The 19,023-nt window shown below is 39.0% G+C and overlaps 1 protein-coding gene across 1 annotated transcript in view; it reads left to right on the top strand.

Moving 5' to 3' along the window:
• The window catches only part of LOC120540473 (nuclear pore membrane glycoprotein 210-like), a 319,549-nt gene that overhangs the window by 166,801 nt on the left and 133,725 nt on the right, over positions 1 to 19,023 (top strand). The window contains exons 17-23 of the mRNA XM_039771311.1: positions 1,586 to 1,778; positions 1,891 to 1,997; positions 14,714 to 14,818; positions 14,909 to 15,010; positions 15,160 to 15,288; positions 15,562 to 15,689; positions 15,979 to 16,117. Coding sequence (XP_039627245.1) covers positions 1,586 to 1,778; positions 1,891 to 1,997; positions 14,714 to 14,818; positions 14,909 to 15,010; positions 15,160 to 15,288; positions 15,562 to 15,689; positions 15,979 to 16,117 — 903 coding nt within the window. The remainder of the gene's footprint in view (positions 1 to 1,585; positions 1,779 to 1,890; positions 1,998 to 14,713; positions 14,819 to 14,908; positions 15,011 to 15,159; positions 15,289 to 15,561; positions 15,690 to 15,978; positions 16,118 to 19,023) is intronic.

Below are 19,023 nucleotides of genomic sequence, written 5' to 3'. Positions count from 1 at the left end.
GGAACAGTTCATGTTCTCCTTTCAGAAACAGGAAACAGTTCTTTGAGGAGTCAGGAGCATTATATTCATCAGACTTTGGTTATTTAGATGGCTTCTAGAATTTGCAGCCTATACTGATTAGCCACAACATTAAAACCTCCTGCCAAAAATTGAGTAGTTCCCCTCTTCTTCTAAACAGCTCTGACCTATCAAGGCATGAACACCACAAGACCTGTGAAAGTGTCCTGTGGTATCTGGCACCAGGATGTTAGCAGTAGATCCTTTATTCCTGTAAATTGCAAGGTGATGGCCTACATGGATTGGACTTGGTTTTCCAGCATATTCCACAGGTAGATTGAATTGAGATCTGGAGAATTTGGAAGCCAAGTCAAAACTCTGAACTGTTTGTCAAGTTCCTCAAATCATTCCATAACACTTTTTACAGTGTGGCAGGGTGCATTATCTTGCCCAAAGAAGCCACTGCCATCAGGGACTATCACTGCCATGTAGGGGTGTACATGGACCACTTCTGTGTTCAATTTCTCCTGCATCATCATCACAAGCAAGGGTGGGGAGTAGCCAATTAGTGAAACTGCAGTAGTAGTTCCAGCACCATAATGAAACATGAAGAGGAAGTGGAATGTTTATATAAAGTGAAGTTTAAGTGGCATCACAGTTTTTAACTTGATCATGACATGTAGTTAGTGACTAAAAGACCAAGCTTATCAGTAAAAGCAGTATATGTGAAATTACTCTAAAGAAAGTATTGATTGTACATTCTGTGAGGACTGCACCAGTCTTAAGAGCCACTACATTAAATTTGCTGCTCATTTTGTTCAGGCAAAGCCAGGTGAAATTATTTCAATTTCTAGCGTGAGTTTCTTTGAGCAGTTCCCACTGGCATGGCTCACCAGCATTGATCTGAGGTAGTCCTAGGACCCAATAGAAGGATTATATTTCATAGCAAGCATAAACCATCTCCTAACACTGTTAATGACAAAGGATTTATGGGAGTAACTAATGGTTATTGGCAGTGTAGTCTTCATAAAGTTTAAACAGACCACTATTCACAACAACCCATAAAATGCTAGTACAAAGCAAATTGTTTAAGTTTTTAATTAACATATAAGAATTGGGAAAGCTTATTTTATTAAGCACTGTTTATTTTGAATAATATCATAAACTCTTCACTGAAAATGTAAATGTTACCAAAGTGATAGATTCTACAATGTGGTAGTGCAGTGATTTGCAATGCTGCCTCATTCCTGGAGACTGTGCTCATATCCCAGCCTAGTCGCTAACTGATTTCTATTTCTCTTATTCTTACTGTTTCTGTTTGAGCTTTCCTCTAGCTATCATCCAAAAACATGGATATTATTGTAGGTAAATTGGCCCACTTTGACTAAGCTTCTATTTTAATGAGTGTACTTCTGTCAGGGCCCCAATGCTACCCAACCTTTCAACCTAAATTGAAAAATATACTCCCATAAAATTGGTGTCAGGTTTGGTAAATGTTCATTTTTGTCAAATACGGAATCATTCTGCAAATTTCTTTTATATTGATGTTTTTGTAAATATAATATGGATCTCCATTTTTATTTGTCAGGTACCTGTTTCAAATGATCTGAACCCTGTATTGGAATTTACTGTCTATAATGAGCAAGGCGTTCAGTTTGACAACTTCAGTTCTCTAATTATTGCATGGAACTCAAAAAACACATCCCTAGCAGGAATTGAGCCTTCTATACCCATGCAATTTATTGTCAAGGAAGTTGCACACCAACAAAAGAAGCTCCAAGGTATGCAGTTACTGCAAACTTGAGCAGGAGATTTCCAACTGAAAATTGATTTGGCTACACTGATACTTGCATGCTGTTTCTCATGATGTTATGCATATTGTCTTTTCCTAAGGACATCAAACTGTTATTGTACATAGAGACTCAGGACTAGCTACCATCACTGTCACTGTGGTTGGATATCAGACTTCCTACCTGAATGATGTTAGAGTGCAAAGTCCGGTAAGTTATACTTCATGACTCTCTCTCTTTCTCTCTGCCTGTCTTTTCTGGTTCAAAAAACATATTCTTTCTAAGTTCACCCCTGAACAATTTATATTGCTAATGTGGAATACGCGTGCTCAAAGTTCATTACCATAGGTGAGGATGGAGACTGGTAAGTTGACAGCTTTATCTACTGCCACTGAACCTGTTTGTTTGTCAATTTCACAATCACTTCTGCAATTATTTGTGAGCAACACCAAGAGGTACTCCTGCACTTAGGGCAGCTCCTCACACCTTAGCTGCACAAAAATGTTTTGTATAAGAGGAAAATAACCATTAATTCTCATCCCATTACAAGCCATAAAGGCAGAATTACCCAGGTGTAGGAGTTCCTCGATATGTTCATTCAACCTCTTAAATGATATTCCTTTGGTGAAGTTTGTCATCTCTCCACCTTTGCTTGAGTTTTTGAATGGTTTACCAGAACTTCTTTGAGGCTGTCCAAAAGTCATCCTCCATGGCTTCGGCAAACTCCAGCCAGATAGGAGCCTTCAGTTTGGCCTTTTCCGCAGCTGTAATCTATTTGGCCAGCAAGTACTAGTCAATTTAATCTGGAGACCGTTCTGCTAACATTGCATTAAAGTTTCATTTTCATCAAATTGACAACTTCCCTTGATAGTTGTCCCTACCATTGAATCCTAGGATTGCCTCTGTGAAAAACAACCTTTTGGGCATTGATATTTGCAGCTGCCACCCCTACTGTGTTTAAACATAAGGTTCATTATGGATGACCCTTGACCAGCACAAAAATGCAAAAAAAATGATTGCTTGGATTCAAATCACACAGGATGTTTCACCCAGTCATGCCCCTCCAGGTACAGTGCATCCGGAAAGTATTCACTTTTTCCACATTTTCTTATGTTACAGCCTTATTCCAAAATGGATTAAATTCATTTTTTTCCTCAGAATTCTACACACAACACCCCATAATGACAACATGAAAAAAGTTTACTTGAGGTTTTTGCAAATTTATTAAAAATAAAAAAAATTGAGAATTCACATGTACATAAGTATTCACAGCCTTTGCCATGAAGCTCCAAATTGAGCTCAGGTGCATCCTGTTTCCCCTGATCATCCTTGAGATGTTTCTGCAGCTTAATTGGAGTCCACCTGGGGTAAATTCAGTTGATTGGACATGATTTGGAAAGGCACACACCTGTCTATAGAAGGTCCCACAGTTGACAGTTCATGTCAGAGCACAAACCAAGCATGAAGTCAAAGGAATTGTCTGTAGACCTCCGAGACAGGATTGTCTCAAGGCACAAATCTGGGGAAGGTTACAGAAAATTTTCTGCTGCTTTGAAGGTCCCAATGAGCACAGTGGCCTCCATAATCCGTAAGTGGAGGAAGTTCAAAACCACCAGGACTCTTCCTAGAGCTGGCCAGCCATCTAAACTGAGCGATCGAGGGAGAAGGGCTTTAGTCAGGGAGGTGACCAAGCACCCGATGGTCACTCTGTCAGAGCTCCAGAGGTCCTCTGTGGAGAGAGGAGAAACTTCCAGAAGGACAACCATCTCTGCAGCAATCCACCAATCAGGCCTATATGGTAGAGTGGCCAGACGGAAGCCAATCCTTAGTAAAAGGCACATGGAGTTTGCCAAAAGGCACCTGAAGGACTCTTAGACCATGACAAAGAAAATTTTTCTGGTCTGATTAGACAAAGATTGAACTCTTTGGTGTGAATGCCAGGTGTCACATTTGGAGGAAACCAGGCACCGCTCATCACCAGGCCAATACCATCCCTACAGTGAAGCATGGTGGTAGCAGCATCATGCTGTGGGGATGTTTTTCAGCGGCAGGAACTGGGAGACTAGTCAGGATAAAGGGAAAGATGACTGCAGCAATGTACAGAGACATCCTGGATGAAAACCTGCTCCAGAGCGCTCTTGACCTCAGACTGGGGCGACAGTTCATCTTTCAGCAGGACAACGACCCTAAGCACACAGCCAAGATATCAAAGGAGTGGCTTCAGGACAACTCTGTGAATGTCCTTGAGTGGCCCAGCCAGAGCCCAGACTTGAATCCGATTGAACATCTCTGGAGTGATCTTAAAATGGCTGTGCACCGACGCTTCACATCCAACCTGATGGAGCTTGAGAGGTGCTGCAAAGAGGAATGGGCGAAACTGGCCAAGGATAGGTGTGCCAAGCTTGTGGCATCAGATTCAAAAAGACTTGAGGCTGTAATTGCTGCCAAAGGTGCATCGACAAAGTATTGAGTAAAGGCTGTGAATACTTATGTACATGAGATTTCTCAGTTTTATTTTTAATAAATTTGCAGAAACCTCAAGTAAACTTTTTTCACGTTGTCATTATGGGGTGTTGTGTGTAGAATTCTAAGGAAAAATATGAATTTAATCCATTTTGGAATAAGGCTGTAACATAAGAAAATGTGGAAAAAGTGATGTGCTGTGAATACTTTCCGGATGCACTGTATCTGTCATTTCTCACATGCTCTGAATTATCTATATATTATGAATTGACTACAAAGCTGATAGATAGTATCGAATCCAGTATCTCTATAAAGCCCGAAAACTCAGAAAAGTTGTTTGATGCGTACATACAATTACCAGTCTCTTGTTACAGACAACACCCACCCTAAGTCTCTCCAGAGTAGAGGAGAAACTACCCTTGATTAAGAAGTTAACTTTCAGAGTCCATACTGTGTGTAGAGGTGACTCCAACTACAAATATACAGTATGCTTATTTGGTATTTCTAATTTCACCCACTAGTTCCAGCTCCTTTCCCACCAGAAGACTTACTTTCATGACCCATAAACCGGTTTATATTGCCAAAGTCTAGTATGCCTGTCTCCATCCCATTGTTGCCTGTCACCTGCTTGCAATCGCACCTGACCCTTATTCTTCACCTTGTGGATGGCATGCCCACATGGTGTAGTGTAAGTGAGGGATCTCTGTTTCCCCTTCCAATTGGGATGCCAGAAATACGAAGAGATCAGTAGAATTTATAAACAAGGTTCATAAATCTGTGAAAGTACATCAAGTAACTTTTACTTTCTCTGTTGTGGTGCGGACATGGTGATACACTATTTTTCAACAAATATACCTTAATATACCTGCTGCACACAGATACATGCAAGTATGAAAATGGTACGTCTCAAACCACCTGCAACTGAACACCAGCAAAACCAAGGAGCTGGTGGTGGATTTTAGGAGGACCAGGCCCATCATGGACCCCGTGATTATCAGAGGAGACTGTGTGCAGAGGGTGCAAACCTATAAATGCCTGGGAGTTTAGCTGGATGATAAATTGGACTGGACTGCCAATACTGATGCTCTGTGCAAGAGAGGACAGAGCCGACTATACTTCCTTAGAAGGCTGGCGTCTTTCAACATCTGCAATAAGATGCTGCAGATGTTCTATCAGATGGTTGTGGTGAGCGCCCTCTTCTACGCGGTGGTGTGCTTGGGAGGCAGCATAACGAAGGACACCTCACGCCTGGACAAACTGGTGAGGAAGGCAGGCTCTATTGTAGGCACAGAGCTGGACAGTTTGACATCTGTGGCAGAGCGACTGGTGCTGAGCAGGCTCCGGTCAATCAAGGAGAATCCATTGCATCCACTAAACAGGATTATCTCCAGACAGAGGAGCAGCTTCAGCGACAGACTGCTGTCACTGTCCTGCTCCACTGACAGACTGAGGAGATCTTTTCCTTCACCACACTATGAGACTCGTCAATTCCACTCGGGGGGGTAAATGTTAACATTATACAAAGTTAGACTGTATCTATCTATCTAACTATCGATAGAGCGATAGATGAAAAACAATAACACAACACAAAACATAAATTTACACTTTTTCCTTCCATAGAAAAAGGCACAAAACTTATGAGTTCCGATTTTTCAATTCATATGGTCAAGATAGATAAGTTATTGAGCTAGGTATTAAGTTCTGTAATGTACACACCTTTGACAGTGGAGTTTATTTGCTCACCGCTAGTTTTCACTGGTTTACACCCCCACACACAGTTTATTCAGTGTGTGTGTGTGTGTGTGTGTGTGCATGTGTGTGTAACAGACAGAGAGAGAGAGAGGGAGAGATGCTGCTTTGAACTGTTCTATGGGAATTAGGAAAAGAAATGAAATGTATAGCACCCAAAATGCATCCTTCACAAATGTTATTACTTTTAAATTACGGTGATACCAATACCATTCTACATTAGCTGACTTTATCCTAACTACTATATTACAATTAATAGTCCTTGGATTCAAAATATGCATACTTCATGTTTCATAAACGTTTTCCCAATCATTCTGAGTCAGCCTCCTTGTGGAAGGATGTTCATTGTGCTTTTCTATCTTTGTTCAGGAGCTTTTCTTCTTCATTTTGGTTGCACCTTCATGTTGTGAGTGGTACTGCTCTTTTCTCTTTGAGGATTTATGCACAGTTTCTTGTTCTGTTATCATAAAGTTATATCTTCTGGGTCAACTCCCATCTTTATCAAGATGAACATGTGCCTTTTATGTATGGTCCAGCTCATGATTGTGCAACTTGTTTAGTAAGGTTTGGACTTGTGGCTCCTCATCTAACTCCAATACAGACAAGTTTTCCACTCTTCCAGTCCAGCACCATATAACCCTTCAGAGTAAAAGGAATCACAGCAGCCATTTTTACAGCCACAAGCTAGGCAACAGGGTCCCTAATATGGACAGAAGTTACTGCCAAGTTGGGAGCACTGAGCATGTAAGGAGAAATCAGAAGAGTTGACGTTCTGCCATTGTTTTCTTGGATGCACAAAAACCCAACCTTTTGGTTTACTATTGGTGCACAGTTTTGTCCGTTATGCTTCCTCATCATTTAGTTATGCCTTCTTGTTCACTTATAAGCGTTAAGATGGCACATCAATTTGACCATTTTGGGATGTCACTGTGAATGATCATTTTATCAGATAAGACCAAAGAGGCCCCAAGGGGAGAACTAACACAAGTTGGAATAAAGAATGTCTGTCAGTTTGCTTTTTAAGCAAAGTACTTGTGTGCCTATGTTGCATTTTTGGGTTGAGCCTGGTTTGTCAACATGTAAATTCTAACCACTGGACATTCACCGGCAAAACCACTCCTAAGCTAGGTTGGATCTCAGTATCCCTGTTTTAGGAGGAATTCTCTTTGAATTAGAACATCCATGAGGGTCCATTGTTAATTGTGTTTGTGTAGCCCCTTGCCTTACATCAATCTGCTGTTGGGCTAACCTTAACAGGAGCACATATCTCTTCTGTTACGTGGAGGTTTAAGATACCTTTTATATAGATTTTTTTATTGATGAAGACCCTCTTGGGTCACATTCTTGTAGTTTCTAAACATCTCCACTGTTACTTGAAACTGTTATTTGAAAAACAATGTATTCGGCTTCATTCACTGTTTGCAGTGCTGGTGGTCCCTGGGCAAAGGGTGGTAATCATTTAATTCTACTGTAATCAAAGGCTGGGTTCAGATCAGTTGAAATTTTGATGCAGAACATAATTAGTTTTAGCACCATATTAATTTTTAACACATAATTACTTTAAATAAAGTGCTTTATGTAATGACTCTTTAGATTTTGAAAATGAATTTTATCTCAGCTATATAACTACAAATTGTATTTCATACTGTTTTCCTAATACTATAGTTTCATCATTTGGAAAAATAATATTAAATTAACTTAAATGACAAAAAAATGAAAATTCAGTACCCTAAAAATATATTAGGATCAGTTTCAGTTTGTATTTTCTAGAATACCATCTGGAAACGTTTAAAATATCATTTTAAAAAATGGCTTGGTATAGAGCCAGCTATTGAAGTTCAAAGGTGCAAAGGTATCATCACTGCGTTCCTAATTTGCTACTGAAATGAACAATAAGACCAGGCGAGGTTCTTTTACTTTTCCAGTTTACACTCGTCACAGTCAATGTGTATTGCATTTGGTAAAGCAAATTTCCCAAATGCCTGGAGCTAACCTACTTTCAGCTCTCTTTTATAGGAAGTATAGGACTGAAAGTCGCTGGTCTAAATGCAGACTTTAAGTATCCAGACTCAGTTCCACAGTTGTTTTCCTGGTGCAGGACTTAAAGAGCAAGTAGAAGGATGGTGCAAGCACAGATCCGGACCCCTGTTTGATATGTGCTTGTTTTTCATTGTCAGTTTAACCTATGACTTGTGTTGTTGTGGTTGTTTATGCCTGATTGTTCATTACTGCCTCCATCTCTAATGTGTCTGTCTGTCTTTCTCAATCTGGGGGTTCACATAAATTATCAGACCAGTCAGTTTGTGCCAAAACAGGACACAGATCTCAGGTGCAGATAATTTGGCAGTGTTCAATCTGGCTGCTTGCTTTACTGAAAAATCAAGTTAAACAAAATGAATTCTAATAAGAAAACCCTTATCTCTATAGTAATTAATGCCCGAGTGCATTTTTGGCATGCTTAATTCAATCACAAGTATATTTAAGACAGACTAATATAGGTGTATAATTTTAGTCCCTGCCTGCCACAAACTGAGAAACGGTGTGTTCTTTGGTTTTCAACTCATTGTCTGTGACGGTAAATGCAAGATTATTGTTATAAGGAGTGTAATGGTGTGTTTTGTCACAGGTACTGATATGTTCTTGGGATTTTTCCTTTGTTAATGCTAGGGCCTGTCTAGTAGATAAAAGAAGTAATTTTGTAAAAGTGCCATAATATGAAGAAAACAAAATCAATAGAGACTTTTGAATGATAGAAAATTATTTTGTACAGAAGGCTCTAGGAATCCCTATAATATAATCGTGTCAGTTTCTTGATTCTGGATGTTTCTGTGGCAACAAGAGAAACTGATTTGGTTTTAAAGGGGTAATAGTCACTGGTGACAGCCAAGTTCAGAGTGTACTTCTACCCGTTCAAGTGGACCAGCAAGGTTACAACTGTTATATTTTATTTTTATCTATGGCTATTAAGGATAATGGTGTGTGCATTAGAGCACGCAGAGAAGAAGAAATGTCAGATTTCCTCTCTATAGTAGCACATGTTTCTGCCAGCTGTGAGACATGTAGTTCTCATCATAATCCAAGCACTGAGCATTTACTACGCTACCAATTAACACCTGGAAAGCAGGAAGTGCTAATCTGCCCTCCTTCTTAGATCTATGGATAGAGATTTGGCCAAACAAAGACCATTTTTAAATGGGAGTATAATGTTATCCAAAGTCCTGAAGAAGGGTTTAGTGGTAAAAAAATAATTATATTGAAAAAATATAGGAGTTTTGGAAAGTATTTTTTCTATTATTTCCTGTAAGACGTTTTGTCCCAGAAATAAACATATCTTTGCTTTTAATTTGCTTAAGCAGAAGTTAGAATATTAATACTGTATATTGTGAAGGCCGCAGCCCAGGGATCGTACCTGGCCAGGACACCTACACTGCGCTAGATAGCAGTGCCCCTGGGTTGCAGCATCACCACGGATTCCCACAGGGCATCATGGGACTTGGAGTTTGTAGGCTCAGCCCTGTTGGATTCTGAGAGTACCACAATGTACTCCCAGCTATAATGTAGAAGGAGCTGTTTGCCTTAGCTCAAGGATCCAGAGTCAGGAGGAAGGAGGACAAAGTTTGCTGGATGGAGCAGAGGAGACGGTGAGAGAGAAGAAGAGAAAGACCAAGAGTTGCTGTGTGCTTACTGTTGCACTTGTGTAACTCTTCTGGAGAAGAGTTGAACACAATAAAAGCCTTTGTTTGCTGCAATTTTGTGTCCAAGCCTGTCTGTGTCGGGTGTTTGGGGAGCTTAAGTGCCCCCTGGTGGCCACTATATATATAATAGCATATGTATAATATATAATTTGTTCATAGTCATGTCATGGAGGGGGGAAGGCACAGGTTCACACAGGAAAAACTAGGCAGACATTAAATCAAAGCTCCCATCCAAGCAAATCCAAACAAGTTGTTTGCCACTTAAAAATATCTGAATCAGTTGCACCGTCAATTACAGTAGCTGGGGGCTTTGAACAGCAAAGAGAACTAAAGTGGTCATTAGATTAGCCCATAATAAATCCTTTTACGAGGAGTGAAATAGAGGTGTGGCACAAATTTTAATTGTGTATACGGAGAACTGGGATTTGTAAAGGTTGCGTTCGTAAAAATCCTATCCCAATCAAGAGGAGTAGACAGTGATAGATCATGTTTCCAAACTGACCGAATGGGCTGACTTGGAGACAGCTTTGCATAAAAAGGCATAAATAGCGGAGACAAATTTTGTTGTAGTGGATTAAGGGAAAGGGTGAAAAGAGGGAGAGCGGAGAAGGCAGAGGAATACCTCAAGACCAGATAGCAGACCAGAGTTGGAGATAAAAGAAAAAAAGAAGAGGATGGAAAAGAAAATGTGGACCTCAGGGACTGAAAATGTATGAGCCCTGAGCTGTGAAAAACATCACCAAGGGTAATGATGCCACAACCCACCCAGCTCAGGAATGAGGTTGGGTCGCCTTCTATATAGAGACTGGCGTTATTAAAAATGGGGGTATGTGAATGGAAACTTTGGGATGAACCAACAGGTTTACCTACTTTGTGCCAAACTGAGTGCCTAAGTGTCTAACTGACCTAATTTAAATGACTGCTTTAAATTCGAGGAAATAATGAGAAGAAGTGTGAGAGATTTGGGACACAACAGGTTAGATTTCATTGAAAACCTGGACAAACGGACTCCAGGAGATTCCCACCAGCACCAGGTAGGCCTCAAGGCAGAGGCCTAGTACAATAATTCTTAATCTGGTAGGGCCACTATGGAGCAGCTTGTAGAGATACTATAAAGCAAAGAATCTTTATAAATGAAAATATTTACTTACAAAAATTAGATTTCTCTAAAGTGCAAAAAGATGTCTAAAAGGCAGTCCAACTTGAACAAGTTCCAAACACAACCCAAGAGGAGAAATCCAGTAGAAATGTCAGAAAAACCTATAAATCGAAAGAGAAAGGATACTTACAAGGAAATCCAACAAACTTCAACGAACCTCTACTGAGATTTGTTCTTCAGCTGAGTGTATAGCCACCAGGTGGTCTCCGCCTCCCAAATCACGTAGGGACAAAAGAGAACAATGCATTACACATGGTTACTAAATACAACATAAACATAACAATACTAACAATGTGCCATACTGTAAATTCATATACTTTAAAAAAACAAAAAGACACAGAAAGACAAGGTAAACCTAAGCCCCGGCAAACGCATAACAATCACACTAGGATCACTGCTGAAAACATAGCTTTACAGAACTGTAACATTCAAGCCATTCCACAACCCATGAGTCATGAAACTAATATGAATATTTGTGTAAAAGGTTCCCCATGTTAGAAAATTACATTTTGAAAAATGTAGTATTTGGTCATTTTAACCTAAAAACATGGATAAAATTTAAATATATTACTAATAAACAAAGTCTTAACCAAGTTTAGTTGCAATATGGTACTTACTAATTAAAAAAATGGTTTCAGTAGCCTACAATAAATATAAACATTAGCAAAAAATACCAATTTACTTTAGCAGCAGTGCTTTGGTCAGTGTTGGTGCCACACAGCTGCGTGAGACCTGGTTACAAACCCTTATAAAATGAGCCAATGATTCTACTCTGCTTTTAGGCCTGCTTTAATATTGGGGTTAAAGGGCTGCCGACACTACATGACTATAGCTTGTGGCATCACACCATGTGAATACATGCCAGCATAGTGGGTATGCGGATGTGGATGCCTGGTGCAAAATGAAATCTTCAGGTCCATAACATTGAAAAGAATTAGTGGGGAAGAAATATAAAAATGCCCTCAAATAGCTGATAAAAGTGAAAACGGGTTTGCCATTTAATTATGCATTTACGGTAGAAAGGCCTTTGGCATGTGCTCCTGATTGTGAAGCTGTTATAATCCTGCCAATTCCAAATCTCCAAAAAGGCTGCAGGCCTCAAGAAGCAAACACGGGATTTTTAGTGAGTGGTTGAGGTTTGGTCTGCAAGCCATTCCTTTAGACGAGGAGTATTTCATGCCTTGCTCATGGCCATGTACTTGGTCTTGCCCTCTACATGACTTTTATTGTATTATTATTATTATTATTATTGTTGCTGTTGTTGTTATTTGTATACATCAGAATTTTTTTTATTTCACTTTGTTTTCTTTTCCGTACTGCAGTGTTTATTAAAATATCTAGCAGCCCACAGTGACTGTGCAGACTCTGGGGAAACCATGCAGGACTGCCTCTTACATTGATTTGCTGGTGTCATGGAGATTAGTCCTTAGAGCTTTGTTTGTTTAGTTCAATGTACTGTAGTATGAAATGTGAAGATTTGTAATGTGATTATGTGTGAGAAAAAAGCAATATGTAACAACTCTTTATACAGTATGTTGTGCAGTACAGCTAACTGTATAACTGACTTATTTCTATCTTAAAAGTAAATATTGGGGATATTGCTGCTGCCATTCAGAAGCCTTCAACGCATTTTTGATCCTATAAATGAAACGCTTATTGATGTTTTTGTAACTGAGTTTGTACCCTTGGCTGACTCCATTCAAATTTGAAGCCTGGTTGATAACACAGAACATTGAACTCTAAAGCACTTCATAGCTTTTCATTAAATTGGCGCTTCAGGTATGATAATGTGAGCTGAATTTGCTGACCATGGTTGTCAGTGGTTTTATAAATACTTCATTTTGACCCTTTTCTGTATAATACTGCAGTGTTTATGTTCAGAAATTGACCTGAAGGTCAAGGTAATATCTAGCACTCCATTTATGGTTATTTGTGGCTATTCAGCCATCACTTTCAGATATTCAGGTTTTAGTATTTTTTTTGTTTTGTGTTTTGTTTTCTGAGTGCGTGCCTTACTTAAAGCAGTCAGTACTTGGCATGAAGTTTTGTTAACATTTCTCAAAACTAACAGAAACACATTATTACACACTGTTGTACAGTTAGAATTTATTCTGCTTCTTCTTTCTGTACTTTATGTTGCACAGCTGGAATTAAGGGATCGCAATAAGATTTCTTCCCATTTTGTGCTATTGATTCTGAGAACAACAGAAATGCTATAGTAATTTAGGAGATCTTAGCCTAGAGGAGCTATTGATTTCAAATGAATGAACTGGTTTGATAAAATGCTACTTCAGGAACTGAGCTTAATACCTCTGTCCTACTGCTTTGATCAATTCCATTGGCATTTTGTCCATTCACACACAACTGTGGAAACAGTAACTTTATCACCTCCTATTTACGTTTGCACTACATTTTTTCCTTTTTTTGTGATATTCCGTTAAAGCATATGAACTCCCAGACTGACACTCAAAACTATAAAAGGTCCCGTAAAGCCAGCGTGGTTTGGAAGGAATCATAAGATACTCATTTTTCAGCTGGTAAGGAATCTTGCCTTTTTTCCCCGATTTTACACACCCAAACATGCTTTTTGACATCCAATTCTTCTTACAAGTGAGCTCCTTTTTAAAAGCTTAACAGGCAATTAGGAGTACTGAAACTAAGTGCTAACACCTCTGTATGGGACTACCATGCTGCATATCCACCTGCCAGAGTACTGATGATTATACCTTTAATGAGAATTCCAAGGCTCGGCAATCATCTGCATTTATATCAACTCTCCACAGCTAAATGCTTGCAGGTAAAATGAACAATGTCCATTTTTAGTTGTCGGTCTACAGCTGCCAGCAATACACTTTGATTCCTGCCCAATGACATTTTGAAGAATCTTGGCTTATGAGACTTAACTGGCCAGGATTACACCTTCCATTACAACAACAACAACAACATTTATTTATTTATATAGCACATTTTCATACAAACAGTAGCTCAAAGTGCTTTACATATTAAAGAATAGAAAAATGAAAGACACAATTATATAACAAAATAAATCAACATTAATTAACATCGAATAAGAGTAAGGTTCAATGGCCAGGGGGGACAGAAAAAACAAAAAAACTCCAGGCGGCTGGAGAAAAATAAAATCTGTAGGGATTCCAGACCATTAGACCACCCAGTCCCCTCTGGGCATTCTACCTAACATAAATGAAACAGTCCTCTTTGGATTTAGGGTTCTCACGGAAGGGCTTGATGATGAAGATGGTCACGTAGACTTCTGCCTTTTAATCCGTCCATCATTGTTGGAGCATCATGAAGCTTTCAGTAGGTGGTGGTGGCGCAGGCCACCACCACAAAGAAACCGGAAAAAGAAACAGAAAAGAGAGTAGGGGTCAGTACGGATTTTAGAGCCACCATGAATAGTTATTATGATGAACTGAACATACAGAGTATCAGGATTAAGTTAAAGTGAAGTTATAAAAAGGCCATGTTAAAGTAATGTGTTTTCAGCAGTGTTTTAAACTGCCTACTGTATCAGCCTGGCGAATTCCTATTGGCAGGCTATTCCAGATTTTAGGTGCATAACAGCAGAAGGCCACCTCACCACTTCTTTTAAGCTTTGTTCTTGGAATTCTAAGGAGACACTCATTTGAGGATCTAAGGTTACAATTTGGAATATAAGGTGTCAGACATTCCGATATATAAGATGGGGTGAGATTATTTAAGGCTTTATAAACCATAAGCAGAATTTTAAAGTCAATCATTAAATTAAACCTTGATATGAAGTAACAAAAAGTCTGGGTATTGAATTCAGTTAGACCATAGAATCAATTTAACAAGTCATGTGTATTAAACTTGTTTTTCAGTCTGAACACTTCACACCAATATCAGCTAATATTGAACTTCTGCTGGTAGAAGATGTTAAAGTTTTTCCCGACACCATCACAATTTACAACTATCCAGATGTTCGAGTAAGTCTTCCATACCTCTTGTTCTCCTTTACCCTCTTGTATTATAATCACTTTATCAGACATACACCTGTTGTCTTATTTTTCTGCTAGGGTGAGCTTACTTTGTTAGGTGGATCTGGTTACTTCTTTGTTAACAGCACTGCGGACAAAATTGGAAATGTAATTTATCAAAATGATAAAGGAATTGTCGAGGTTAGTATGTATGCTTCACCTGCTCCTCATATTTGGTGAAAGCTTATATATCTGTTAGAGATGCCTAAAAAATGTACGCCTTTCTCAATGTTTCTGTATTCTAAAAGATTCTACAACTCTCTTCACCTTACTGCACATCTGATTTTTAGGTGCTTCCCTTAAGCCCCGGCACTTTAACAGTGAATGTTCATGATTTATGTCTGGCATTTCCAGCACCTGTCGTGGCTACTGTGCATATTTCAGATATTCAAGAAGTGTATGTGAGTGTTGTTGAGAAGGTTAGTGCTCAATTCATTGTGATCACTGCATTTGCATAATTGTGAATTGATCAAAGTAATTTGCCTGTCTGCACTTAAATCCTTTCATGTAATTTGATATTGTGTAATTTATAATATTATCTGTATATTAACTCTGAAAGACAAGGTACACTTTGCTAAAAAATATATTTATTTTCATACATACTACTAGAAAGGTTGCCTTTAGTGTTATTGCCAGGGAATCTGAAATGGTTGTTCTTATGCCAGTCATTATTTATTTCACTGTCTTTGCAGGTTGAGATAGGAAAATATGTGAACGCTAATGTCCATGTGCTGGATGATAACAAAAATCCATTCTTGGCTAAATACTTTAATGTCATGGATTTAAAACTTCTGGCATCCTCTCAGATTGTTTCCTTGCTGTAAGTTGTTTTTGTGGGATCCGTGACTTGGGGTTAGAATAAGGTCACCGTCTACCTGTTGTGTCATTAAAGGTGAATAAAGGAGGTTGGTATCCATAGGTTTATTCAGCTGTAAAGGTTTCTGTACCAACTTGTATCATGGCAGTCAAACCATAAATGGAGAGAGAAACAGAAAGAGACAGAGAGATGGATTGTAATTTGTTACTTGCAAAGCCAATGACTGCAAAACTTTATTTGCTTGAATTTATAAAACCAAATATTCAAAGTGAATGCACTTTATTCATTACAGGCCAATGAATAATAATCTGGAAAATGAGACGGCAGCAACATTCCCGGTCCAAGGAATATCGGTAGGACAGACCAGTCTCTTTGCAGTTGTCATGGATAAAACCGGCAGACGGATTAGTTCAGCTCCACAACCTATTGAAGTATGTCTCAAAAAATGAAATTGCCCCTTCTTATTTCTTGTATTTAACTTTGTTATTCATTATTCTTTACTATTATGTTGTAGCAATTTCACACTTAGGTGTGGTTTTGGATATCCAACAAAATAGTGTTAGACATTATGACTAAAAATAAGGGTTTCTACATAGAAGACTCAATGTGAGGGGAGTCCTGCTTCCAAAAATGCAAGGATAGTCCTTTGTTTTGCTGTCTTGACTCTTTTGCAGAGTGCATCCTAACATGATCGTATTATGAAAATCCAAATCGTATCCACTGTTGAATTCTGCTCGGTACTTGTAATATTTTTATTTTACTATTATATTGTATTGAGGATTACTTGTGTTCTGTTTTATGTACTGTATTATATTGACCACCTTTTTTTTTTGACACCCACTGCATGCCCAACTTACCTGGAAAGGGGTCTCTCTTTCCCAAGGTTTCTTCCATTTTTTCCCTACAGGGTTTTCTTGGGGGAGTTTTTCCTTGTCTTCTTAGAAAGTCAAGGCTGGGGGGCTGACAAGACAAGCCCACTGCGGCACTTCTTGTGTGATTTTGGGCTATGCAAAAATACATTTTGTTGTATTGTATGAGCAAACTCAAGTAATACTGAAACCACGCGTTACCACCATGTGTTGCAGGGGGGTCCTACATTTAATTCTGGTACACCAAATCATGTAGACTATGCACAACATACTGTGGCAAAATTAATACGATTCAAGGTGACTGCTTTTTATATTTAGCTGATCTGTATATAAGCTATTACAGCTCTGTTATTATCTCACATGAAAACTACTAAAATGGGTTTGCAGTCTTGATTATGCCAAAAAAAAAATTACACATTGTCCATCTTACAATTTCCCAACAGACTTTGAGTCCTTGGATCTCTAGCAACAGTCGGTATCCCTTTAGCCCCATCTTCCATTGAGCCTCTCCCAGCTCTTCGTGTAGCCCAGACCACAGCCACTTCCAGCTCTACCTGCCAGACCCATGGGTTAGAGGAAAGCGCCAACATTTTACACTCTTTACCAGTTAGTGATGGCCTAGGTTAAGTTGGGTAGATTTTTTACTGTGCTCAGAGAGAAACTTGTTTCCAGCAGAAGTGTACAAATATACAGTAAGACATTGCTACATATATACAAGAAGATAAACCAAAAATACAAGAAATAACAACGATTGTTATAATCAGTACATTCATTCATAGGATTTCTATAATAGGAATATTGTTCAGCTAGTAGAATTCAAAATGCTTACAGCACTGGAGAGAAAAGAGTTCTTAAATGTATTGCTATAGAGCCTAGAGAATATAAATTTGCAATCTGATAGCAAAAATAAAACTTGGGAAACAGAGCATGACTACAATCTGACAGAATACATGCAGCCTCCTTTCTGGCTTATTTGTGATTCAACTGTTGTAAACTAGCGATTTTATTACATTGTTTAGATGGTATTTATTCCTATTAGTAAGGTCCAAACTAACAAACAGTTCAAGGCAAATGTGACAATGGAATAAATGAAAGATACAAAGTATGCAAAGGTGTCACTGTGGATTTATCTGCTTTAAAACAAGTTATGTTTCCTTAGAAGTACAACCTTTCTCCCTCTTCTTACAGATTTGCTATATACAGAGATCAAAGGTCAGCATATTATCAATGGTATTTGAATGGGCACATCGTGACCACAGTGTATTTTATAATTGTGGTGTGGGGGTTAAATCATCAGAAACAGTATTAAGTATTAAAAAGTAATAAGAAAGCAAGGAGAACAAACATAAATAAATCGTAAAAAGTACAAATGGGTCACGAGTTCCATTCTACAGTGCAGTGAGAGAAGATGACTGCTACACTTACTTCTCTGACCCACCATAATATTGTGGAGAGGGTGGCTGCTATTGTTAAGAATGGCTTGTACATTCTTCCCTATACACCTTTCTACAATTCCCAGTGAGGGCACAGACCTGCCCAGTGCCAAACCAGTCTTCTTCATCAGCTTGTCCAGCCACTTTGTGTTCTTATCTGTCATACTGCCTCCCCAACATGCGGCAGCAAAGCAGAGGACACTGGCAGCAACTGTCTGATAAAACAAAGACAGTATTTCACAACATATTTTGAATGATCCGAGTCTTCTCAGGAAAAAGTCTGCTCTGTTCCTTCCTGTAGAAAACATCTATGTTCAGAGACCAGTCCAACCTGTCATCAAGATAGACATTTAGATACAAGTCTACACCACCTCAATGTCCTCTCCTTGATGTTAACAGGCTGAAGTTGGTGCTTAGACCTGCGGAAATCCACAGTCATCTCCTTGATCTTCATTATGTTCAGAAGCAGGCAGTTCTTACTGCTCTAGTCACTGAAAGCTCCAAGCAGATCACTCAGTTCCACTTCCTGCCGATTCCTTATACATGTCACAGTAGCTGTATCATTAGAGTACTTCTGAATGTGGCAGAAGTCTGACTTGTATTTAAAGTCTGCTGTGTATAATGTGAACAGAAATGGAGTCAGAACAGTCCTTTGTGGGTCCCCAATGTTGCTCACTACCATCCTTGAGACAATATTCACCAGTTTGACAAACTGCAGTCGTCAGTCATGTCGTTAAGAATCCAGAATGTCCTCTCCAGTTTGTCTTAAAGAATGGGGTGTTGGATGGTGTTGAATGCACTTGAAAAATCCAAAAAACGTAACCCTCGCATAACCCTCTGGTTCATCCAAAATGGAGTCGGTATGGTGTAGCATGTAGAGAACTGCACCCTCAACACCAATGTACTCCTGGTATGCAAACTGTGGGGGATCCAGTGCATGCTGGACTTGTGGTCTGAGGCGACACAGAATTAGCCACTCAAGTGTCTTCATGATGTGTTATGTAAGGGCCACTGGTGTGCAAGTAATTTATCTCA

Source organism: Polypterus senegalus, chromosome 12, assembly GCF_016835505.1.
Source record: "Polypterus senegalus isolate Bchr_013 chromosome 12, ASM1683550v1, whole genome shotgun sequence".
Classification (NCBI taxonomy): domain Eukaryota; kingdom Metazoa; phylum Chordata; class Cladistia; order Polypteriformes; family Polypteridae; genus Polypterus; species Polypterus senegalus.
Note: the sequence above shows the minus strand (reverse complement) of the source record. Positions and strands in the feature narration are given on the sequence as shown.